General features: G+C 62.4%; 3 protein-coding genes across 12 annotated transcripts; 1 reads left to right on the top strand and 2 right to left on the bottom strand.

Moving 5' to 3' along the window:
* Window positions 1-5,153: 5,153 nt before the first annotated feature.
* LOC112544116 (class I histocompatibility antigen, Gogo-A*0201 alpha chain-like) lies at window positions 5,154-13,830 on the bottom strand. Of its 9 annotated transcripts, none has more exons than XM_075914656.1 (10): window positions 13,760-13,830; window positions 12,170-12,288; window positions 11,509-11,550; window positions 11,279-11,428; window positions 9,949-10,083; window positions 9,049-9,129; window positions 7,962-8,237; window positions 7,758-7,856; window positions 6,726-6,758; window positions 5,154-5,964 (listed from the first exon to the last, which is right to left on the bottom strand). In XM_075914656.1, the coding sequence occupies exons 1-8, from the start codon at window positions 13,813-13,815 to the stop codon at window positions 7,762-7,764; spliced, it is 954 nt and encodes a 317-aa protein (XP_075770771.1). In that variant the 5' UTR covers window positions 13,816-13,830; the 3' UTR covers window positions 5,154-5,964; window positions 6,726-6,758; window positions 7,758-7,761. The 9 variants fall into 9 exon arrangements, with proteins under 9 accessions (XP_075770771.1, XP_075770774.1, XP_075770772.1 ...); XM_075914659.1 differs by having other exon boundaries at window positions 5,154-5,483; XM_075914657.1 differs by having other exon boundaries at window positions 5,154-5,436.
* Window positions 13,831-15,126: 1,296 nt separating this feature from the next.
* On the top strand, window positions 15,127-18,833 carry CUNH6orf47 (chromosome unknown C6orf47 homolog). Its single transcript, XM_075914651.1, has 2 exons — window positions 15,127-15,308; window positions 16,173-18,833. Exon 2 carries the CDS (start codon window positions 16,713-16,715, stop codon window positions 17,331-17,333), a length of 621 nt encoding a protein of 206 aa, XP_075770766.1. The 5' UTR covers window positions 15,127-15,308; window positions 16,173-16,712; the 3' UTR covers window positions 17,334-18,833.
* A 372-nt stretch (window positions 18,834-19,205) lies between these two features.
* APOM (apolipoprotein M) lies at window positions 19,206-21,933 on the bottom strand. 2 transcript variants are annotated; one of them, XM_075914652.1, is made up of 7 exons: window positions 21,772-21,933; window positions 21,383-21,537; window positions 20,986-21,059; window positions 20,455-20,553; window positions 19,937-20,035; window positions 19,618-19,649; window positions 19,206-19,326 (listed from the first exon to the last, which is right to left on the bottom strand). In XM_075914652.1, exons 1-6 carry the CDS (start codon window positions 21,871-21,873, stop codon window positions 19,627-19,629), a joined length of 552 nt encoding a protein of 183 aa, XP_075770767.1. In that variant the 5' UTR covers window positions 21,874-21,933; the 3' UTR covers window positions 19,206-19,326; window positions 19,618-19,626. The 2 variants fall into 2 exon arrangements, with proteins under 2 accessions (XP_075770767.1, XP_075770768.1); XM_075914653.1 differs by having other exon boundaries at window positions 21,383-21,525; window positions 21,772-21,932.
* Between the last annotated feature and the right edge of the window lie 1,425 nt (window positions 21,934-23,358).

Below are 23,358 nucleotides of genomic sequence, written 5' to 3'. Positions count from 1 at the left end.
TGCTACTTTTATTTTTTAAGACACTCTGACTTAGTCCTAGGACTTAGAGACCGTCTCATGCATACACCCGAACGGCCAAGGTTTCCAAAAGTCCTGGGGTTTCGTATGGTCGATGAGAGACTCTGACTGTTCTATGTAGCATGCAAACACTATAGAGATGGCTGTGTATATTATACCCACCATGTCTATGGAGGTAGATGTCTCATGGGATAAATAAATTTAATAGGCACTTTACACACCATCCCTGCCCTCTCCCCACTCACACCAGAATGCCACAGATCTCGAAAGCTTCCAAAAGCCACCGTTCAAAATGTTACCCATCAAGTAGCAGGGTTGGCCTTTTATTCTGTGACTGTAGTTTTCAGGCACATTGCCAGGCTGAGTTCATGACTAAGGCAGCGGTTCTCAACTCGTTTCAAACCACGGACCAACAGGCCAATCAAAAAATTTTCGTGTCTCACCTCCTGTCTGAGACACGCTGAAAAAGAGCAGACAATAAACATTTTTATTTGAAATGTATTTCTTACGAACAGATGTTTGGCTCCTGCCCACAGCCTGTGACGTTGGACAACGTTCCTGTGGACCACCGAAAAACACACCACGGACCACCAGTGGAGAACCGCAGGACTAAGGGAAAAGCTAGCACGGACCTCAACTTGCGAATGCCTTTGAAAACCACAAATTGCCTCGTCTTCATTAGGATCTTGCCTCCTGTTCACCAGCTCATGCTAGGAGCGCGTCTTTCTTCTTGGAGACGACAAAGGCTCAGGATCTGGGAACGCGTTAGCAGAATCCTGTTCAATACGTTCTTTAAGCACATGCCTCACTTTAGGCACCTGAGTAGCTTCATTGAAGCAGGCTACATTCGCGGCTTCAATTTAAACCTGCTTAAAAGTGCACAAGTACATTTGCTGAATCAGGGCTCAAATACGGAAGGAGTTGTACATAATATCTGCCCAGCCCTGCTTATCTGACTTGGGGGAGTAACTGCATTCCTTTGACTGGGCCTGCTCATCCAAATAGGGTGAACGGGATCTCCCACAATTTTAGCAACTTCTCAGTATCTGCAAACCATGTAATTCATGTAATTCATGACTCTGCCTTTGCTTCTGCTGTTGATGTGGCATGGGCCCTGTAGTACGTTGAGGGTCGGGAAAGTGGAGTCTGCAGGCCTGAGCAGAGGCCTGTAACATGAAAGCAGCAACAGGCCTGCAATCTAGTGAGCAAGACTTTGGCTCAGGAACACAGGAGCCAAGAAAGAGGCCCTTCTGATAACTGTGATTGTGAGAGTTGGGTGGAGCATGGACGGACCAAGTACGGACTGTGAGCCAGAAGGGAGTAACAGCACATCTTAAGGAACGCCCTGGTACGGGGACTCCCTAGGAGATGGGCACCTACCAACCTAGGGTCAGGACCAGGGCGGAGCTGACAGGATGACGAATAGAAGGGCCCCCCCTTGCATAAGGTGAGGGGTGGTAACGGGGGGACAGAAGGTGGCCACCTGGTACGTAAAGAAGTGCTGGGCGTTGTTTGTACCGGTCTATAAAAGGACACTCGAGAACGGTTCTTGAGGCGTCAAAAGGCGGAAATGTTCAGATTGAAAGTTTTATTCTTTTTTATATTTGTATTTTAGGTTTAGCCATGGAGTAATGTAAGGTCCCGTATCATCCCATTTAATAGTGTGGTCAGCCGAATCCTTTAGTTAAGTAGATATCTCCTATATTTCCTTGGTCTAAAGTTTAGTAAGTAAAGAGACAGGGTTACCGTAAAATCTTGAGTATAATACGCACCGATGTATCGTGCGCACCCTGACTTTAGACTCTTAAAATCATGAAAAAACAAACGCCTATGTACAATGCGCACCCATTATACAGGAGACCGGGAAGGGAACCTGCCTGCACGCCAAGCTCACGCCTGCTGGGAGGGGGTCTTCCTGTCCAGGTGCCCGTGAGCCAACCTCGCGCCTGCTGAACGTGAGTTTAAAACTTAAAAAAGAAACCTCCTCTGGATAACGTGCACTCCGACTTTGATGCTAACAAAACCAGGAAAAAAGTGTGCATTATACTCACAATTTTGTGGTAATGAGATTAGAAATATGGACGGCCCCGGGCCTTCAATGTGAATTGTTTTGATTTTGATTTTGCTGAAAATAAAACACTGCTGTTTGCCTTTGAAGGATTGTGTGAGAGACGGTTTGTGTGAACGAGAGAGGGTGTGAAGGGCGTCGTTAGAGCCGGATGGTCAAGAGAGAAGGGGGAGAATGTGGGGTGAAGACAAACTGGAAAAGACAGACCGTGAAGAGACGTCCCGGCATCGGAGAACCCATCAGTGCGTCCCCACGGTCAGGGACTGGCAGAATTGAGGGCTCTAGAGGGGAAGGGCGGGCACCCCTGAAAACAACGGATTCAATCCAGGGCAGGATGAGCCTGTCGAGATGTTTTGGGGTGAATGGCGACATCAGAAGAGAACAGTCACCGGTCACAGACTGACAGTGAAATCCACAGAGGAGAGGATGAGAAAGGTGCCTCGCTATGGGACCTCGGGTTCGTCTTGCCACCGACTCCAGGGGAGCATTGGAGCGATCGACCGACAGAGCCGGGTCCCCCTCTGGGATCGATCTCACTGGCCACTGGATTGGTACAGAGTCTGGACTGGTAACTAGGACACCGACTGGCGGGACTCTGTGTGTGTGTGTGTGTGTGTGTGTGTGAGTGAGTGACAAGCACATGCACTTGTTGTATTCTCAATAAATGCGGCGTCCTGTCTTTTCCGCCTAGGGCAGCCAGCTCCTCAGTCAGACTGTGCCCCTCCCTGTGCCCGGCCAGCGGGGGCGGGGCGCCGAGCAGGCAGCAAAGTCGGAGTCACGGCCCCAAACTCCAACTTGGCCCCCCCAGGGTCCTGCCGCCACCTGGTGGCCAAAGAGCCTCACTGCACCTGCCCCTCACTCCCCTCCTATTCCTGCCCCTGGCCCCTCTGGACACCCAGCCCCCCGCCCCAGAGCTCTCTGTGACCCAGGCCTCCACCAGCTGCCAGCTGCTCCCCACGGGCTGCATGCGGAGATGCAGCCACCTCTGGGGAGGAGGTGGGGCTGTGCGTAAAGGGGTCCCTGGCCCAGTACGGAGAGGCAGCCACCCCAGGGGGCAGGTGTGGGGCTCGTTAGCCAGCATCTCTCACCTGGGACAGAGATGCAGCCACCCCTGGGGTGGGGTGGGGCTGTTGGTGCAGGGACCCCTGGCCTGGTGGCAAATGCAGCTGTAGCTGGGGTGCAGCGCAGGACCCACCCCATAGCCACACTGCACAGCAGTTTGGGACAGGAAGTGCAGGGGTTCCCGGCCCCACTGGTAACAGTAGGGGAGGATTGGGCCTGGCTCTGGGGGGGGCAGGACTGGGGGGGGGCATGAGGGTCCCGGGCAAGCTTTGTTCTGTGCTAGACACTGGGGCCGTTGCTGCTGCACATGGGGCCCTGGCTTGGGCCGATCCAGACGGAGCCGTGGCAGCCTCCATCGGCGGGTGGGACTGGAGTCCTGGAGATCCGGCACGGCCGGGGGCGCAGGGCGGGTGCCGCTCAGCCCTTTGCTCCCCAGGGTGCAGGGCCTGCCAGTGTCTCCCTGAGGGGCCTGGCACGGTCAGTCCTGGGCCCAGCCCTTCCCCACGTGCTGCCTGGGCACCGGGAGTTGCCGATGCGATGGCTTCCCCGGGACGTGAGGCACAGAAGGCGGCTGCTGGGCCTGAGTTTTCTGTGCTAGGTACGCCATGCCTGGAAACTCAGTTTCCCTGATATCCTGCACGGTTCGTAGTGGAGGTGGGGTGAGGTGGGAATTGGTTGTAATATTTTCCAGACACAATGTGCCTCAGTTTCCCTGGCAGGCTGCATTGTTTGGGGATGGGTGGGAATTTGCTGTAATAGTTTCCAGGAGGACTGTGTCTGCCTCAGTTTCCCCGACATGCTGCACTGTTCATGGCGGGGGTGGGAATTTGCTGTAATAGTTTCCAGGAGGATGGTGTCTGCCTCAGTTTCCCTTACAGGCTGCACTGTTCGTGGGGGAGCGGGAGGAGCTGTTTGCTGCACGCAGAGGCCCAGCAAGGCAGGTGGGGCTCCAGGCCCTTGAAGCAAAGCCGAAGGTGGGAACATTTCCCAGGTAGGGCCCCACAGACAGGGGGACATCCTGCTTCCTGCAGACAGGGCTCTGTGGGAGCTGGGTGTGGGTGTTGTGATGGGTATGCCCATCCCGCTCTGGCACTGCAGGGGTTAACCCTGGCTCCCTGGCCCCGCCCCAGAGCCCTACTGGGCGCGCTCCAGCTGAAGGCCTCTATAAAAGCCGTGGAGAGAGGGAGCAGCTCAGTGGGGCTGGGGTGGGTCGGACGTTGTGTCCGGGAAGGTGTCTCGGGAGGGTCTCTGCCGGAGGGGTTGGTACCAGAGGCGGCCGCTCGCTTTTCACTACCTCTCTCAGGCTCTTTTGGGGACACAGAACTTGGGGTGCTGCTCTGGTTGCAGGTTCCAAGTGTCCACCCCGGTTGTGGGTTCAAAGTACTTGCCGGTGGCAGCGGGTCCCCCAAAATCTGGGTATTGGGATTGGAGGGAAGCCTGCAGAGGCAGGGTGTGGGGTGCTCCTGGGGGCCCCCAACTTCTGCATTCACTGTGCCAAAGTGGGGCACAGCCCTGAGGGGCTCCTGGAGGTGGGGCCGGTCTGGGACTGCCGGATAACACAGGTACTTACCTGCGGCTGCTAGACATGAGCAACACCGCTCGAAGAACATTTGAACGAGGCGTGCGTGCGCCGCGTGCATGGTTCCTGCAGTGTTTTTCCCCCAGCGGTACCCGTCGGGCCGGCAGGTCACCCCTGGAGTGGCGCCGCCATAGCAGAGTATAATTACCCCTGCCGGCCCTTCCCCTCCTCGGTTCCTTCTTGCCGGAGACTCGGACGCAGGGGAGGTGGGGAGGGAGTCGAACGGACACGAGCAACACATCTCGCAGAACAACAGTTACAGGGAAGGAACCCTGTTTTCGTCTCCGAGTGGTTGCTCCTGTGCATTCGAACGAGGTGACTTCCAAGCAAAAACCCAACGGAGGCAGGGTCGGAGACACCTCTCACAAGACACCCACACCACGGTCCTAACCACAAGGCATAACAGAGGAACACAGGTGAGGAATCCACATTTAAAAAAAAAGTTTAAAAATTGACTTTTGTTGTAACATTTTACAGGATGGGGAGAGAAAGGGACAGGGTGGGAGCTGCCAGCAGGTGGGGGATCCATCTTCCGGGGGGGTCAGCCATCCAGAGGAGGATCTTCCTTCAGTTAATGCCTATGTGGGGTCAGGCATCATCAGTGGTGGATCCAGCTCCTGGTGAATCGGAGTCAGGGACTGCTGGTGCCAGAAGTGGGATCCTTCCATTGGTAACATCACGGACTGCTGGTGGCAGTAGTGGGATCATTCTGCCAGGAACACCACACATCATGGACCAGTGGTGGCTGCTTCCCCCCTGTGCCGTGTGCAAAATGTGCCATACAGTGTGCAGTATAGTGCACCCCTGAGGTGATTTCAGCTTTGGCAGGAAAAATCGGATGCAGCTGGTTCTCCAGTGCAGGGCACAATCCACGATGGAGTTTAGTGAGAGAAAATGGAGTCCATTGCCCAAGATGGAGTTTGTTAAAACAACACGGAGTCCAGCATAACAACAAAGAGTGTTTAGTCTTTACACTCCTCCCCCAAAAGAGCAGCAAAATTTGCTGAATAATTAAATAAATCAAAGATTGCCCTGCCCTTGTAAAAGATAACGGTGCGAAGTTTATCCCCAGAGCCAGATGGCCAAGCAAGGAGGGGCGAAGCGAGGGTGAAGACAGACTCGTCGGCGTCAGAAAGACCGTCAGTGCACGCCCGGGTCAAGGAGTGATCAGACTGGCAGATTGTCGGCCCTAAGGCGTAGTTGGCTCCCCCAAAAGACAATTGATCACAGGATCAGCCTTTGGAGAGGTTTTGGGAACAGCTGACACCACACAGCTAACACCCGGCTCACAGACTGACACAGCCCAATGCATGGACTTCAGCAGAGAAGATGATGATAGAAGCAGGGGCTTTGCACTGGGACTTTGAGTTCATCTTGCCACTAACTCCAGAGGCGCATCGGAGCAATTGACCGACAAAGGCCCGGCTCCCCTTCTGTGATCAATTTAACTGGCCACTGGATTAGTACAGAGTCTGGACTGGGACACCATCGTGCGTGCATGTGACTGAATAGCACACGCACCTGTTGTATTCTCAGTAAATGGGGCGTCCTGCCTTTTCCCCTAGAAAAGGTCTCAGGTGCTTCCTTTAAGCATAACACAAGCGGGTGCAAGGCTGCCCCAGGTTAGGGGCTGCACTTAGCCCTGGTGGGGGGGAGATGACGCAGGGAGCTGGTGGGAGTCGGGGAGGGGAGGGGTGTTACCCATGGGACTGGCACACAGGGGATTGAGTGGTGTGGGGCTTTCAGAAGCACCTTTGGGGCTCAGAAGCCCAAACCCCAGTAAATCAGTGGGGCTGAGGCTCCTGCGTGTCCCCCCTCTCCCCCAGTGTAGGACATGTTCCCCCAGCTGCAAGGCCAGGAGCCAGGCTAGACACAAGCCAGACACCCCCAGAGCCAGAGCCGGCCAGATGCAGCCGAGGGGCGGGGGGGGGGGCAGACGGCTGGGCCCCAGGGGGCACAGCGAGGGGCACAGAGACGGGGGAAGGACTCAGCTCTCACCTGTGGCTTGTCTGCGGCGGCGTCTCCTGTGCCCTGTGGAGGGAGACAAGGCAGAGCCGTGAGCGCGGTGGCTCCGGGGCAGGACCTGGCTCCAGTCTGCGCCCACGGCCCATCCCGGGAGGAGGGGACGGCTCAGGGCCCTGGAAGCTGCGCGGCCGCTCAGCTGTTTAGTGAGCCCCACCCAGAGGCTCAGAGGCCCACAAGGGCAGGGAGCTCAGCTGGCCGGCTGGGGGAGGGGCCTGAGCAGCCCCCGACCAAGAGCTGTGAGAATAGGGAGGGTAGGGTAGGAGGGAATATGAGAATATGTTGGGGGGGGGAGCTGCAGGGGAGTTTGGGGAACCTCCCCCCCCGCAGCATTTCAGGGGCCGGGTGCAAAGGGAGCCGTGCTCAGCGCCATCCCCAGGGCGCAGGGACCCAGGGGCAGGCCCAGGTGCCGTGGGGCAGACAGCAAAGCCCGTCCAGCCATCCTGCCTGGGGGTCCTGTCCGTGGGGCTGGGCCCGGCTCCCCGCTCTGAGCCCTGCGACCGGGCACGGCGGGGGAGGGGAAAGAGCCTGAAGCTGGGGTCGGGGGGGGGGGGGCTGAACCCCAGTGAGCAGGGATCGCGCCGGGAGCAGCAAGTCAGCGCCTGGGACGGGAACTCGGCCCTCGCCCGGCTGAACCGCACGGACGTGCAAATGCTTCTGCCAGGCCCGGGGCAGGACACCCCCCCCTCGCACGCTGTGCACTAGTGCGAGAAAGTGACCGACAGCGACGGGGAGTTGGCACAAGCCCAGCTGGAGAACAGGCAGCGAGCACCAGGGCAGGGACCAAACCGGCCTCTCCAGGGCTCGGCACAAACCCAGCTCACCCCCCGGCTCCCTCCTGAAGCCCAGCCGCCCCCTTGTCCCCCTGGGCCCAGTGGCAGAGCGGGGCAGCTCATGGCACGGACGCTGGGTGTGGTGGGGCCCAGCCAGCGCAGAGCGGCCGCCGTCTCCCAGCCCAGGCGCCAGGGGGATGGGCCCGTCACGGCCTGCCCGACGCCCGGCACTTACTGAGTTAGAGGAGGGTTCCAGCGACCAGCAGCCCGACCCCGACGATCAGCGGGACACCGACACCGACACGGACACTGGGCTGTGCGTTGGACTTGGGCTCTGAAACGGGAACAGGCCAGTGAGCAGGGAGACCCCCACCCTTCCCCCGTTACATGGACACTCCCCCTCCCCCCACAGCCACCCCGCCCCTCTGAGCCGCCTTACTCCAGTCCTCGTGCACACCCCCCGGCAGGCTGGGGCGCTCCACACGGCAGGTGTATGTGTCTCCGGGGCTGGGGTCGATGTCGATGTGGGCCACGGTCTCGAAGGTCCCGTCTGTGCTGGGCAGCACCGCTCCCTGGCGCGTGTCCTCCGGCCTCGGCTCCCCGTCCCTCAGCCACACCAGGCCGATGTCGGGCGTGGAGAAGCCGCGGGCCTTGCAGTCGAGGGTGGTGAATCCGCCTGGGGCCGGCCGCTCGCTCACCTCCAGCCACGGGCCCTCTGGGGGGGACACAGCGTGAGAGGGAAACGCCCTGGGGGGGCAGCAGCAGAGGAGGGGGGAGGGGCCCCTGCAGGTAACCCCCCCCCCAGTGACTCCAGGCTGCCCCCCTCCCCGCTGGGCTGAGCTCTGGGGATGCAGCGCAGGGGCAGGGGCAGGGTGGCCTGGCCGGAGGGAGGGGCACAGACGGGACCCGTTCAAGGTGCCCATAGCCCGGGTGCATCTGAAATGGGGGCCAAGAGGGCCCCAGGGAAGTGGGGGTCACCGGCACTTGCCCGCTGGGGTGCTGATGGGGGGGACCTAGGGGAGCGGCGCGGGGCCGTCCCAACTGACAAGGAGCCCAGCAGGGCTGGAGCCCCGGACCCAGGTGGGGGGGAACTAACTACTGTATATTCCCGCTGCTGAATTCCAGGCTGCGGTCAGGCGGATCCCCCCTTACAGAGCCTGAGGGGCCGGACTGGCCTCCGCTCGGCTCGGCCTCTGTGCAGAGGCGGCCAGGAGAGGTTCCTGTGAGAGAGGGGTTCCTGTCCTGGGAATGGCTCCCCCAGGGAAAGGGGGGCAGTTGGGGGTCACCCCTGGGAGAACGTGCTGGAGATGGAGCCTTACAGCCCTGGGGGAGGCTGCTGGGGCGGGGGGGGGGGGGTCCTCGGTCCGGTCCCACATTCACACCCCCCTCCCCCTCCGCACGCCCACCCAGAGTCCCTTTGAGTCTGCTAGCCCTGCACGCAGCCCCCCCTCCACATCTGGTGCCCCCCCCGAAGGGTCCCTGTTACAGGCCCCAGCCTCCCCCCCCCCCACAGGCCCTGCACTCACCCCCACTCTGGCTGAGGAGCTTACGCCTGGTGTTGGGGTGACGGTTCGCTCTGCGCTGGTCCTGGGTGCGTCTGCAGATCCCTGTGTGGAGAATGCGGAGGGGGTGGTCGGGGGGGAAGCGCAACGGGAATTGCAGCCGGCAAGGGGTGTGGGGGGGACAAGGAAGGTTTCTCCAGGCACGTTGGCAAGAAAAGGGGGTCACGGGGGGGGCCCCACTGGAGGAGGGAGGACAGGGTCACCCCCAGACTAATGCGCTAGGCAAGGCAGTAGGGGAGGGAGGGGGCAGCCCTTGGGGGGAAGAACAGGGTGGGGACTGTTTAGAAAAGCTAAACACACACAGATCCATGGGCCGGATTTAATGCACCCGAGGGGGCTGGGGACTGGCCAGTGTCATGGAGGAGCCTTGGCCGTTAGCTTTGAAAGAGAGAGATCGGGAGAGACCCCGGCTGACTGGAAACAGGCAAACGTGGCACCGTCTTCAGAAAGGGCAGAAGGGCCCCATGGCACAGAAGACTCTGGGGTGTCCCCACAGGCCTGGATCCAGGCGGGGGGCCCAGGGGACACGTCCCAGGCTGGAGAAGGACCAGGCAGGGCTGGGGCCCGGTGAGCACAGACCCCCCCCCGCCCGCGGAGGGAAGGGGGAGCAGCCGTTTGCTGGGCCGTCGGGCTGCCCAAACCCTGGGACCGCTGGGGCCGGGGCTTCTCCACACAGGCCCCCCACTTACGGAGTGCACCAGCAGGGTGGAGGGGTGGGGGGAGAGGCACCAGGCAGCCGCAGGTGGGCGCTGTTTTGCAGAGCTGCCATCGCCCCACACCCTCCGTCGGGGGGGGCACAGAGGGGGCGGCCCACCCCCAAAGGGCCGTGTCCCTGGTCCAGCTGCACCCCGGCCCTGCTCTCACCTTTTCTCCGCCTGAACTGCTCTTGCTGGAGGCGCCGGTTCCTCTTCGGTGCATCACGGAGGTCTTGGCGCGACAACTTGTTCTGCCTCAATCCACCCTGCCCGTCAGAGAGGGAGGCCTCGGCCTTGCGTTTCGCTGAAGGGAGACGGGGGTCAGAGCCGCCAGCGCCAGGACCCTGCATCCTTCCCCCACTTCCTGCGCTGCCCCCGACCCGCCGGCGTCACCCCCTGCACCGCCCGGGCCACGGGCCTGGTCCCTCAGGTTGACAGGTAGACCCCCCCCCCAAAAAAACAGACACACTTGATCATGGGTGGGGGGAGCGGAAGGGGGGTAACGGAGCAACTGGGATGGGGCGGGACTGGCCGGGAGGGGGTGGGGCGGGAAGAAGAGCTGACGGGTGGGAGGGCCAGGGGCCACGGGGCTGGCCGGGAGGAAGGGGGGGAAGGGAAGCAGAGCTGGGGAGGGTCAGGGGTCGTGGGGCTGGACGGGAGGAGGGGGCCCAGTGGAAGGGGGGGCGGGAAGCGGAGCTGGCGGGGGGCGGGTGCAGTCACTGGCCGCAGCCAGAGTCCAAGGGGCTGTGTCCCCGGCTGGTGCTCCCTGGAGTTGCTCGTAGAAGCCGGGGGGGGGAGGGCGGGGGCACGATTGGTGCTGGGAGCCTCTGGTCCTGTGCAAAAGCTGGGTGGGGGGGAGTGGCTGAGAGTCCCGGTCCCCACCCCGCCCCACCCGGCTATTGCACACGACCACAGGGCTCCTGGCGCCGTTCGCTGCCCCGCCCCCCAGTCGCTCCCCTACCCCCACTAGGCGCCCTGCCGGGAATTCAGGCAATACCACATGGCACATGCAAATACCGGACTGTCTGGTGGAAAACCGGACCCCTGGCGACCCTGCCCATCACTGCGCCCCGCCCTTCCCGGGGATCTCGCTTTCCGGAAGGACTGAGCGGCACTGAGCGCAGGGTCCGGGAGCAGGCGGGGGCAGGAGTTGGGGCCTTACAGCCCTCGGGGAAGGGAGGTGGAAGGGGGGGCTGCCAAGGGCCCCGTGATGCAGAGGGACAGACGGGCCTGGATCCAGGTGGGGGACCCAGGGGACACGTCCCAGGCCGCAGGAGAAGGACCAGGCAGGGGTGCGGCCCGGTGAGCACAGCCCCTGCCTGCCTGGGGAGGGAAGCGGGAGCAGCCGTTTGCTGGGACGCACTTCCACTGCCGGGCAATGGGCGCAGCGGGGGGGGGGGGGGGGGTGACAGTGTCTGGCGGGGTGTGGGGCTGGGAAAGTGGCCAGGCCTCAAAGGCCAGTTCCCTGTTCCACCTGCCCCCCCCCCCCCTGCTCTCACGTGCTCTCCGGCCGACCCGCTCCAAGAAGTCCTCCAGGGACCGCGCCTCTTGCAGGGACGTCATGAGCCGCTTGCGCTCCGCTCTGCCCCTCTGCCCAGCGGGCGGCATCGGCAGCGGCATCACACAGGAAGGGCCCGGGGGGGCCGCCACTGCAGAGAGACGGGGGGTCAGAGCCAGCGGTGCCGGGATCCCCCTTCCTTTCTCCTCCCCCCGCCCCGCCCCTACTCACTGTTGTAGCCCCCCAGCGCCACCAGCGCCATGGTCCTTCCTGCTGCAGAGGAAGACAGAGGAAGTGGGTAGAAATCATGAGATGAGCCACCCAGCCCCCTCCCAGCCCCCCCCCCCCCGGCTCTCACCACTAGCCTGCACCACCCGCCAGGGAGAGACCCCAGGCATCCAGCTCCCAGAAGACTCCCCCACCGCTTGGCAAGCAGGGACTCGGCTGGGGGCCAAACAGGCCCTGGGCAGGTTGGGGGCGTCCCCTCAGTGCCCCCCCCTCCCACCAGGCTGCAGGGCTGGAGCCAGATACATCAGAGCACTGGGGGGCTCCTGCCCCCCCCCCCCCGCAGTTCCCCTACGCTCCCTCCTCACCCCCCTGCCCAGCCCCCTCTCACCAGGTGCAGACACACTCTAAGATGGCGCTGGGAGGAAGTGGGGTAGCCCTGCCCAGGCCCCCCCGCGTCCAGTGAACAACATGGCGGCCACGGCGGCTTCTGCTGGGGGCAGGGGGGTGACAGGATCTGCCCCCATCCGCCCCTTTCCCTCCCTCCAGCCCCGGGAAACCACCTGCCAATGAACCCCCAGGGGCCTCCCTTGCCCAGGACCCCCACCCGCCTCCCCAGAGACCCCCAGCACTGCAGTGGGGCAGGGTCTGGAGAGGCACCAGCCACCTGCTTCTCTGAGGCCCAGTGTCGGGGCTGTATGTGGGGGTGGGGCAGAGTCATCCGAGGAAGAAATGTGGTGAGGCTGCTCTTCCTTCCGTTCTCGTTCACAGGAAGACAAGTGACAGCTGATGGGAGAAGACCACAGAACGATTTGTAAGAGACCCAGAAGAAGCAGTGGAGCGACAGCCGCGCCCTCAATGTACCCTGGCTCGGGGACTTTTGCCCGAACGGGAGCAGCACAGTATTTCTGCAAGAAGCACTGATTTCTTACGGTAGGAAGTCAGTGCTCTTGTGGAAATTCAAGCGGCCAGTGTAGACAGCTGGCAAGTTTTTCTGGGAAAGCGGCTGATTTTCCGGAAAAACTAGCCAGTCTAGACACAGCCTTAAATACCCCCCCCCCTTCCCCCCACACACAGCGCTAGTTCTAACACTTATTACCAAAAAACCAACCACCAATGGCCTGGTAGCACTTTACAGACTAACAGAACATGGAGATGGGCTCAAGAGCGTTCGTGGGCACCGCCCACTTCTTCAGATGACGGGAGCTCTGAGTAGGGGACATGAAAACTGGAAATGAATAGAAGGGAAGCGGGGAGGGGGAAGAGAATGGGGCTCTGTCTCTCTGTCTCCCACCCCCCTTCCTGTTTTCTATAAGTATCTGGAGAATGGGCACTTAAACCCAAGCAGATAAAAACCCAAGTCAGTAGACAGATGGCTAGGGTAGGAAGGATGCCGCCCAGAGAGCTTCTAGAGCCGTCGGTGGTCGAGTCCCTGCCAACCTCAGTCAGGATTGAGTCCATTAGCATGTGAATTGAATGTGTGTGGGTTGTAATTCCAGGCTTTCCCTAAGGATTTGGCTCGAGGAGCTGGGCTGTGACAAGACCGCCACCCGCAGCTGTCTCTTGGAAATGACATGCCAGGGAAAGAAAGAGGCAGCTAACTTCCCATGGTTTTATAGACTCCGCTTGGGGTGGGAATTCTGTTTCCCACTCTCCCCTTCCACGGAAAATCACCTGGTCACCCCCTGCCAGTGAGGGAAGCCCCAGGACTTCCTAAGAGCCACCCCTGCTACGACTGACAGGACGAAAGGGGCTGTTCAGAGGTGTCTCAGACACGGTGGGCAGTCAGCAGAGATCCCCTCGCCCCCAGCTCTGCTCCAAACCACGAGGCCAAGATCTTGAACACGCGGACTCAGGGGGCTAACAGAGTCGGGCAGGGCTGCCAGGGGTCCGGTACGGACCTGGCCAGTCTGGCAATTTCACCTCCTGTCCGGGAAAAAATTGAGAAAATAACAGACACCGCAAACGGCCGGTATTTTCTGAGTTTTTTTCCCAGCCAGGAGGTGAAAATCCCGGGTGCTCCCCTGGGTCCGCCGGGGAACTGTCTGGCCCAGAGCAATGGGCTCTAATTGCAGGGGGGGGGGGGTCTAGGTTGATATTGCTACAAATGATTCCCCCAGAGGGGTGGGAAGCCGGGGGCTGGGCCCCTGGGGAGGGGGGAGTCCCTGTCCCCAGGGGGCGTGTCAGTCCCGGCTGGGCAGGGCCCTGGCTGGGAGGATGGGGCTGGATTGGCTTTAGGCAGGGGGCTCCGCCCGACCTGGGAGTCGGGGATTCTATGGGCAGGTCGGGGCAGCGTGCCCCGACTCCCAGCATGCACCGCTCTCCTTTGTAGTGGGCCACGGGGCTGTCCTTGACAAACGCCTGATGCGACCTTACGGCGGGTGCGCGGCCCTGCTGCCGGGGAGCGGCCCGTCGGGTCCTTCTGCGCCTCCCGACCACGATATGATCGGGCCCCTGTGTGGGGCAGTTCAAGCCGGCACTTCTTTAGACGCCTCTCTCATCCCGAAGGGCCCCGGGCATGGGGCGTCCTCCTGATACGCATGATACGCATGCGTATGGAACAGCCTCGGCGCCATGTTTGCTAAGGGCGTCCGTTCCAATATGACATGCGCGAAGCCAAGGTGTGCAGCCCTCTTGGAGTCGGGCAGTGGCTAGGCCCGCCCTCTCGGCGCCATCTTTGTTTAGGGCCAACAATCTATCGACTCTTACGGGGTGAAGCCAGCGCGGTGGCCATGTTGGATGCGGTCAATAGGGCGCTTGTCTCACATTGAATGGGGCAGCCTGCCCACGCCATCTTTGTTGTGGGCACATGGCCTGGCATGGCTCTTACTCCTTCGTTGCTGAGCCCAGTTCTGATGTTATTGTAGGGTCGGCTCTGTCCCAGAGCTTGGGAGAGAACCCAGGAGTCCTGGCTCCCAGCCCCCTTGCTCTAACCACTAGCCCGCACTGCCCTTCCAGAGCCAGGGGGAAATCCAGGAGTCCTGGCACCCTGCCTTTCCTGCTCTAACCACTAGCCCGCACTGCCCTTCCAGAGCCAGGGGGAAATCCAGGAGTCCTGGCACCCTGCCTTTCCTGCTCTAACCACTAGTTCCCACTGCCCTTCCAGAGGCAGGGGTGGAAAGCCAGGCGTAATGGCTGCCAGCCCGCCTGCTCTAACCACTAGCCCGCACTCTCCTTCTGGAGCTAGGGGAAAACCCAGGCATCCTGGCACCCGGCCTCCCCAGCTCTAACCACTAGCCCCCACTGCCCTTCCAGAGGCAGGGGTGGAAACCAGGAGTCCCAGCTCCCCTGCTGTAACCACTAGCCCCTGCTTCCCTCCCGGAGCTACGAGAAAACCCAGGCGTGCTGGCTTCCCCCCCCGCCCCGCCCCCCATGCTCTAACCACTAGCCCCCACTGCCCTTCCAGAGGCAGGGGTGGAAACCAGGAGTCCCAGCTCCCCTGCTGTAACCACTAGCCCCTGCTTCCCTCCCGGAGCTACGAGAAAACCCAGGCGTGCTGGCTCCCCGCCCCGCCCCCCATGCTCTAACCACTAGCCCCCACTGCCCGGCCCGAGGCAGGGAGAGGACCCAGGCGTCCGGGCCCCGCCCCCTCCCCAGAGGCCCCACCCCGGCCGGGCGGTCCCTGCCTCCAATCCCGTCTTTCCTGAAACCCGACCCAGCTGCGGGGATTTTTCCCATCTAGGGCTGGGCTCGCAGCCTGCCCCGCTGCCACGCTCCGGCGCCTCCCAGCCCCCCAGATCCTCCCTCCCCCCACGCCGAGTGCTTGGGGGGCCGGACGGGGGACCCCCCTGCAGCGCGAGCCCCAGGTCAGAGAGGTGAAAAGTGGGGGGGAGTGGGGGGGGGGGATTAACCTGGGCCTGGTTGGGGGGGGATTTGGGAGGGGCACTTGCTTCCCCCAGCTCTGAAAGTTTGGGGGGGCATTCAGCAGCTTGGTGGGGTGCGGGGGGCAGGGCTTTTTGGGGTGCACCCAATAGTGTGTGTGAATGAACGGGGGGGGGTTTCGGGGATCACTGTTTTGGGGGTGTCCAGCAGGGGGGCTTGGCTGGCAGTTCGTGGCATTGTTTTGGGGTGCAAATCTCTGTTGTCCCCCTGTGTCCTGGCAGCATTAGCCCCCTGGTGTTTTGCCCCCCCGCCCCCCACCAACATGGGTGGATAAAGTATTTCAGGGCCTGCTTGAGTTTTTTAGGGTGGCCCCCCACCAGCCTCACTGAGCGTTTGGTTTTTGGGGCGCCTGCTGCCAGCAGCACGGCGAAACGGGCCGTGTTAGGGGCCCCGCTTAAAAGGGACTTGGCCACGTCGGGGGGCTGAAGCTGCGTGACACCAACCAACGAGGATTGCTGGATTTGGGGGGCAGGGCTTGGGAGGGTGCCAGTGTGGGGGTGAAACGAACCGGCGAGGGTGTGTCGGGAGGGGGTGAGGCTTCCTGCGATCCTGAGAGCCAGCAGAACAATGTGAAGGGCAAGATAATTTCACAGTTCAGAATCGGGATAAAAATCTCGGGGCGCACGCCCCCTGCTGCAATCGGCCCTTAATAAGGATGTGTCTGTTTCCAGGGGTGCAGTATTGGGGAGGTGCCTTATTTTGCTGGGAGGAGACTCAGGCTAGTACGAAGGACTCACCTTTGGGGGTGAACTAAGCCTGGGATCCTAACAAGGGTTTGTCTGTTTCAGGGAGACTATAGATATTGGGGTGACCCAGCCCCGCGAGGCCGTGAGACGGAAACAACCCAGCGGCTGTCTCTTTCGCGGGGTCAAGCATCCGAGGTCAAGCCGCCGGAGAAACAGATGATTCAGTATTTTTCCAGCCGGCTGGATTGAGCCAGCTTCCGGAGAGCAGAATTTTGGGGTGAATTTGCACCATTTTCAGTGGATCCAACTCGGGGGCGTTTCGGGGTTTCTGACGCCGGCAGAGGACCACGCGTGGCCCGACTGGCTGAGGGATCAGTATTTCGGGGTGAAGGAGACGGCTGAGGGCAGGACAAGTACAAAGCTTTGGATCTGGGGGTGACAGCGGGGACTGAAATCGCCACGTAGGGAATTCCTGGCAGTTTGGGTCCCTGAACTACCCGGAGAGAATTTCGGGGAGGCCGGCACTGTTGGGAGCGCGGTTGGAGTCGCAGGGAGCCGGCGAGTCGCCCCGCAAAGCCTGGCTCTGTCTCCCCCCGTTTTCCCCGTCTCCCCCGCGCTGAGTTTATTCCGGATTCTTGCCCCATGCCGCTCCACAGAGCCAAGGCCTGGCTGACCAAACTCCGCGGGTGGGGGCGCGGGGCGGGGCGGGAGGGCGAGGGGACAGAGGGCCCCCCGACCTCCCGGCGGTGGGGCGCCCGGCGCCTCCTGGCGCTGATCGGATGGGGCCGCGCCGGCGAGCCGGGCCCCGCGGCGGGCGAGGGCTTCTTCTCCGGCGTCTCCCGGGTGCCCCCGTACCTGTCCCCCCGCCCGCCGCCGGCCGATAACCCGGAGCATTTCCAGATCTGTTTCAACTTCGCCCGGCACCTCTTCGACCTCTGCGTGGTGACCCTGCTCTGCGCCTGCGCCCCGGCCTTCCGGCTGCTGCTGGACATCGCGGGCTTCCGGGGGCCCCTCAAAGTCTGGCTGCACGGCCTGGCCGCCTTCCTGGTCACCGCCTCGGGCATGCACCTGGCCCTCTGGCTGGTCCAGCAGTACCTGCTGCACTTCGCCTGCCTCTACGGCTTCCTGCAGGCCCTGGTGCTGTGCGTGAGCGTCCAGGCCGCGGCCGAGGAGGAGGAGCAGGAGGAGGACGCGGCGGCGAGCGGGGACGACCTGGGGGGGGCGGACCCCGGCGGCGGGGCAGGGGCAGACAGGACGGTGTGAGCGCCCCGCCCACTGAGCAGCTGCGGGCCAGGAACCAGCTCCGCCCACATGGACAAGACTCCACCCCTCCAGCATGAGGGGGGCGGCCCCAGGACAGAGCTCCGCCCACATGGATGAGACCCCTCCCCCCACAAGAGGGCAGCTCCAGGACCAAGCTCTGCCCACATGGACGAGACTCCACCCCTCCAGCAAGAGGGGGGCGGTCCCAGGACCGAGCCCCGCCCCCACAGATGAGACTCCACCCGCCCAGCACAAAGGGGCAGCCCCAGGACTGAGCTCCGCCCCCACAGACGAGACTCTACCCCCTCCCAGCAGGAGGGGGTGGCCCCAGGATCGAACCCCGCCCCCTTGGACTCCACCCCTCAGGCAGTGGGGGGCTGGTCAGAACCACTAGAGGGGGAGGAACCAATGGGAACCGCCCCAGGGCAGGGAGGGGAAATGGGACCACGGGGGGGGGGGGGGGATCCAGTGGGTCAGAACCCAGGGGAAGCTTTAGCTCAGCTGAGGGGCGGGGAGGGAGACTCCTGGATTGGGGACAGATCCGGGTTTTCGGGGGGGGGGGGGTCACAGCAATAACGTCCAGTCTGGGGGCGGGGTCTGAGAATAGCAATAAGGGGGTGGGAGGGGGGAACCTCGCGGAGAGGCGAGGTCTAGAACCCCCCCCTGCTCTCGCCTGGAACGGGCGCCCGGTCTCCCCCTCTGCCTTCAGCCATCCACACAAGCTCTAGAACAAAGCCCCGGGGCGGGGGGGGGAATCTAGAACAATCCAGAGCGAGCCGCCTGTCCTGGGGGGGGCTCTCTGGCCCCTCGGGACGACTCACCAGCAGCCCCTCCCTTCGCTCTGCAGTCTAGACCGAACCCGCTCTCATCCGGCTGCAATCTAGAGGCGCCGCGTCCCCCCCCCCCCGCGATCTAGACCGTGCTCTAGGCCACGATCCAGAGCCACGTTCCCCTCGTGTGAAAATCTAGAACAGGCCCGGCCCAGAAAGGGCCTAGAAGCCGCCTCGGGCAAGTGGCCATCTCCTGTGCGCTCTAGAAGAGCGTTTCCAGCGTCCCTGCTCTTCCACCGGATTTCAGAACTGCCCCCCGAAACTCCCCCCGCCTCAGGACAGGCCCACGCCACCCCACCCCGGAGTGGTCGCCTGCTCTCTTCCTGGCCCGCTCCGGATCCCCCCGATCTAGAACATGGCGGCTCTAGAACAGCCCTGAAAGGAGACGAGTTGAGAAGTCCTTGTAGTTGACCCACCGGGTGTGGCGTACCCCCTCCTGCCCTCAGTCCCGACTCGTCACCCCCCATCCCGTCTGTGGGGCTGGATTCGCCGGGGGGGCAAGAGGCGGGGTGCCCCTGGGGGTTCGCTCCGCCCTGCCGCAGTGCGGGGACCTGTGACCTTAACCTGTGGATCCATCCGCCCAGCGCTCGGGCGCCGATTCCAGAGCCCGGCTCCGGCGCTGGCTTTTAAACCTGCCTCGTATTTAAATAAAACAGAACCTTGGACCACGGCCCGGCTGGCGGCCTGGACGAATTTCTTACGCGGCCCCGAGTCTGTGGGCCTGCCCGAGTGGACGGACACCCCCCGGGGCTGGGTCCCTGTCGCACCAGACCCTGCTCTGGGGTGTCCATGGGCTCCCCAAAGCCCGGCCCATTTCACCACGGGGAAACTGAGGCCCAAAGGGAGACGCAAATTTCCCAGTGTCACAGGGGAAAGATTTTCTTTCAGTAAGGATCTGACCCTGCCCCCCAACGCTGCTGGTGCCCCTCACTCTCCCCTGCAGCCCCTGCCCCCCAGCCCTGCCGGTGCCCCTCACTCCTGGCCCCCAGCCCCTACCAGCCCAGCGGTGGGCTCCCCACAAGTCCGTGCACGGGGGGACAGGTTCCGGGGGGGAGGGGCTGAGATTTATTTGACAGGCTCAGTGGAAATGGGGTTTCTTCTTCCAGGCAAACAAGCCGCCCAGCCCGTCTTCGGGGGGCTGTTTCCAGGGGGCGTCGCGGGAGCTGGGGGGGCAGGGAAAGACACAGAGAAAGGCCTGAGATGGAGAAACCGGCTGAGCTGCCAAACAGCGTCAGTTTCAGCGTCTGATGGGAACCCCGGTCCCGGGAACCCCCCTTGTGCTGGGGGCGGGGAGACCCCTGAGATCTGCCCCCCATCTTTAGCCCCTCCTGCTGGGAGCTGGGAGATTGGGCTCCAAAGGTTGTCCAGGCTGGCGAGGGCAGGAGGAAAATCGGGGGGGGGGGGGAGACCTGGTGCACTTGGTTCCCAGGGGTGACGTTCGGGGGTCGGCTCACCTGGCGGGGTCAGTCTTGCAGCTGGCAGGTGTCTGGGGGGCAGAAGAGGCAGCGGGTTAGAGGGGGAAGAGTTTTGGGGGCGGGGTCGTGCCTCCAGGATCCCCACCAATATCCTACCTCCCAGGCCTCTGCCAGGACCCCAGATCGGCCCGTCTCCAACACCTGCCCTAACGCCCCCCCACTGCCCCGTCCCCCAACCTGCCCCCAACCACCCTCCCCACCGCCTCTCCCCCCAAACCTCCCTCAGCCCTGTCCCCCAAATCTGCCCCCCCAACCCTGCCCCCAAAGCTACAGGGGGAGCCCCAGCTCCCCACACTACCTCGGCTGCGGGGGACAAGCAGAAATTCCTCCATGTCCAGGCAGTAGGCTTGGTCCCTGAAATCCTCGATGCAGTCGTCAGCCAGGTGAGGGGTGCGCGCTGGGGGGGGGTGGAGACACCTCAGAGCCCGCAGAGAACCGGGGTTCCGGGCTCCCAGCCCCTGCTCTAACCACTGGGCACCGCTCCCCTGCCAGCGCCGGCTGAGAGCCCAGGAGTCCCGGCTCCCACCCCTCGGCTCTAACCACTGGGCACCGCTCCCCTCCCAGTGCCGGCCGAGAGCCCAGGAGTCCGGGCTCCCACCCCCCTGCTCTAACCACTGGGCCCCGCTCCCCTCCCAGCACCGGCCGAGAGCCCAGGAGTCCCGGCTCCCAGTCCCTGCTCTAACCACTGGGCACCGCTCCCCTCCCATTGCCAGCCGAGAGCCCAGGAGTCCCGGCTCCCACCCCCCTGCTCTAACCACTGGGCACCGCTCCCCTCCCAGCGCCGGCCGAGAGCCCAGGCGTCCGGGAGCCACTCACAGTACAGCAGGAGCCTCCGATAGTCCCTGTCGCTCTCCTGGACGATGATGGTGTCTGGGCACTTGCTGGAGAACAGCTCGGTCCTCATCCCCGGTCGGCCTGCGACGGGAGAGACAGCTGGGGGCTGGGGGGCCAGAGTGAGGGGCACTGGCAGGGCTGGGGGGCAGAGGCTGGGGGGTGGGAGTGAAGGGCACTGACAAGGCTGGGCGCAGGGCTAGGGTGTAGGAGTGAGGGGCACTGACGGCTGGGGGGCGGGTAGGAGTGAGGGGCACCGGCAGGGCTGAGGGGTGGGGCTGTGGGGCAGCAGTGAGGGGCACCGGCAGGGCTGGGGGGTGGGGCTGTGGGGCGGGAGTGAAGGGTGCCGGCAGGGGCTGTGGGGCAGGAGTGAGGGGCACCGGCAGGGCTGGGGCTGTGGGGTGGGAGTGAGGGGCACTGGCAGGGCAGGGGCTGTGGGGCGGGAGTGAGGGGCACTGGCAGGGCTGGGGGGCAGGGACGAGGGGCTGTGGGGCGGGAGTGAGGGGCAGGACTCACCTTCCGTGGCCAGGCATGTGCTCCCCTGGTGAAGCAGGTAAATCCATGATCGGGGCATGCAGCGCCCGGACTTCCTGCGGTGGGGAGATGGGGGGTTCAGCTGGAGGCCCCCTGGGGAGCTGGGCGGGGGGGGCTGTGGGGAAGGGGCAGCGTCCCAGAACTGGGAGAGCCGCACCCAGAGCCCCACGGCTGCAGAGGGCGGGGCTGGGGACCGTTTTGGGGACCCCCCTTTGGGATGCCGGCCCCTTCCCTGCCCCACGTCCGGCCAGGGCCACCCCCGGGAGGGAGGAAAACCGTCCCCGTGGGCGATTCCTTCCTGACCCTGCGGGGGCCGGAGCCCTGGAGCCTGCGCGTGAGTCCGGTCCGGTGGGTGGCCCCGGGGCTGGGCCCTACTCACAGGCGGAGGGCGGCGCGGAGCTGCAGGCGCTGGGGCTGGGGGCCCCGCCCCATGTGGAAGACGGAGCTGTCGATGCCGGCGAAGGTCTCCAGGTCCCTGGGGGCGGAGGCGGCTGCGGCGATGAAGTGCCAGGTGCCCAGGTACTGCCGGGGGAACTGCGGGGGGTCAGGGCGCTGCAGAGACCCCCCCCCCCCGCGCATACTCCTGCCTCACCCCCCTCCGTGCCCCCCACCCACAGACACCCAATTCCAGGCAGGGGGACCTCATCCCCTTCTGTGCCCCCTGGCATCCCTACGCCCATCTCCGGGGGGGCTCATGCCAAGCCCCACCCTTCCCGTGAGCCCCCGGCCCCCGCCCTTGGGGACCCCCCCGATCCTGGGCCCGGCTACCTGGTCGCTAGCTGGCAGTGGGGCAGGGGGGGTGCAGGGGGTCAGGGCGCCGATCAGGGCCCCGTAGAGGTACAGCAGGTAGGACCAGGTGCGCTGGAGCATGGTAGGTAGGGGCCAGGTTCCCGCCGTCTGTCCCTCGTCCCTCCGGCCGGCTCACCTTCGCCCCCCGTTAATCGTTAACTTGCCGGAGTCCAGAGTCTAGCGCGAGTGGGCGTCGCCCTAGGACCGCTGAGCGGGGGCGGGACCATCTCTGTGGTCAACAGGGCAGCCCACCGAGCGCCAGGCCGCCTCGCTGTTTTCTGGGGGGCCCGGCAATGACAGAAACACAACTGGGCCCACTAGTGTTTTGGGGAGACCCTACAATAACAGAACCAGAGCTAGGCACAAGTTCTGGGTTTTGGACACCCTGCAATAACATATACATACCTGAGACCACTAGTATTTTGGGGAGACCCTACAATAACATAACCAGAGCTAGGCACAATTTCTGGGTTTTTTTAGACACCCTACAATAACATACACATACGAGGGACTATTAGTATTTTGGGGAGACCCTACAATAACATAATTAGAGCTAGGCAGAAGTTCTGGTTTTTTTACACCCTGCAATAACATATACATACCTGGGACCACTAGTATTTTGGGGAGATGCTATAATAACATATCCGGAGCTAGGCACAATTTCTGGTTTTTCGGACACCCTGAAATAACACATACAAGGGACTATTAGTATTTTGGGGAGACCCTACAATAACAACCAGAGCTAGGCACAATTTCTGGTTTTTCAGACACCCTGCAATCACATACACATACCTGGGATCGCTAGTATTTTGGGGAGACCCTACAATAACATAACTAGAGCTAGGCACAATTTCTGTTTTTTTGGACACCCTGCAATCACATACACATACCTGGGATCGCTAGTATTTTGGGGAGACCCTACAATAACATAACTAGAGCTAGGCACGATTTCTGTTTTTTTGGACACCCTGCAATCACATACACATACCTGGGATCGCTAGTATTTTGGGGAGACCCTACAATAATAATAAAACCAGTGCTAGGCAGTTTCATTATTTTTTTGGCGGCCCTACACTAACATGAACACAACTGGGACCAGGAGTGTTTTGGCGAGGCCCCACAATAACACACCCAGGAGCGAGTGTGCCTAGTGGCTTCGGGAGACCCTACAATAACATGGCACTCCCCACCACACTCATTGCCCACAGCACAGATGGCGGCCGGGGGAATATGCCTATTGAGGATACGGGACAAAATGGCCGCCAAAATGAGGCGGGGAGAAAATTCGCCCTTCATAAATATGGCGGCAAGGTAGTCCTGGTAACCAGTGGGTGCCCGTAACCAATATGGCCACCACGCGGGCTTCCGCGCCTTGGAGCGTTGCCCTCAACAGACATGTCGGACGGGGGAATTCACGTCATCACTTTTCAAGGAGCTGACAGAGGAGGTGTCTGAGCCTCTAGCTGCCATCTTTGGAAAATCAGGGGAGACAGGAGAGATTCCAGAAGACTGGAAAAGGGCAAATCTAGGGCCTATCTATAAAAAGAGCAATAAAAACAACCCAGG

The sequence above is a fragment of the Pelodiscus sinensis genome, unplaced genomic scaffold, assembly GCF_049634645.1.
Source record: "Pelodiscus sinensis isolate JC-2024 unplaced genomic scaffold, ASM4963464v1 ctg142, whole genome shotgun sequence".
NCBI lineage: Eukaryota > Metazoa > Chordata > Testudines > Trionychidae > Pelodiscus > Pelodiscus sinensis.
This window is presented reverse-complemented; position numbering and strand designations above follow the sequence as displayed.

Coding starts and splice junctions, on each gene's coding strand:
- LOC112544116 (XM_075914656.1), bottom strand. CDS start 13,815: ATGCTGGGAGTCGGGGCACGCTGCCCCGACCTGCCCATAGAATCCCCG. Junction 12,289..13,759: donor ATAGAATCCCCGACTCCCAG/GTCGGGCGGAGC, acceptor TTCTCCCATCAG/CTGTCACTTGTCTTCCTGTG. Junction 11,429..11,508: donor GGCGCTGGGGGGCTACAACA/GTGAGTAGGGGC, acceptor GTCTCTCTGCAG/TGGCGGCCCCCCCGGGCCCT.
- CUNH6orf47 (XM_075914651.1), top strand. CDS start 16,713: ATGCCGCTCCACAGAGCCAAGGCCTGGCTGACCAAACTCCGCGGGTGG.
- APOM (XM_075914652.1), bottom strand. CDS start 21,873: ATGCTCCAGCGCACCTGGTCCTACCTGCTGTACCTCTACGGGGCCCTG. Junction 21,538..21,771: donor CACTGCCAGCTAGCGACCAG/GTAGCCGGGCCC, acceptor GACCCCCCGCAG/TTCCCCCGGCAGTACCTGGG. Junction 21,060..21,382: donor CTCCGCGCCGCCCTCCGCCT/GTGAGTAGGGCC, acceptor TCCCCACCGCAG/GAAGTCCGGGCGCTGCATGC.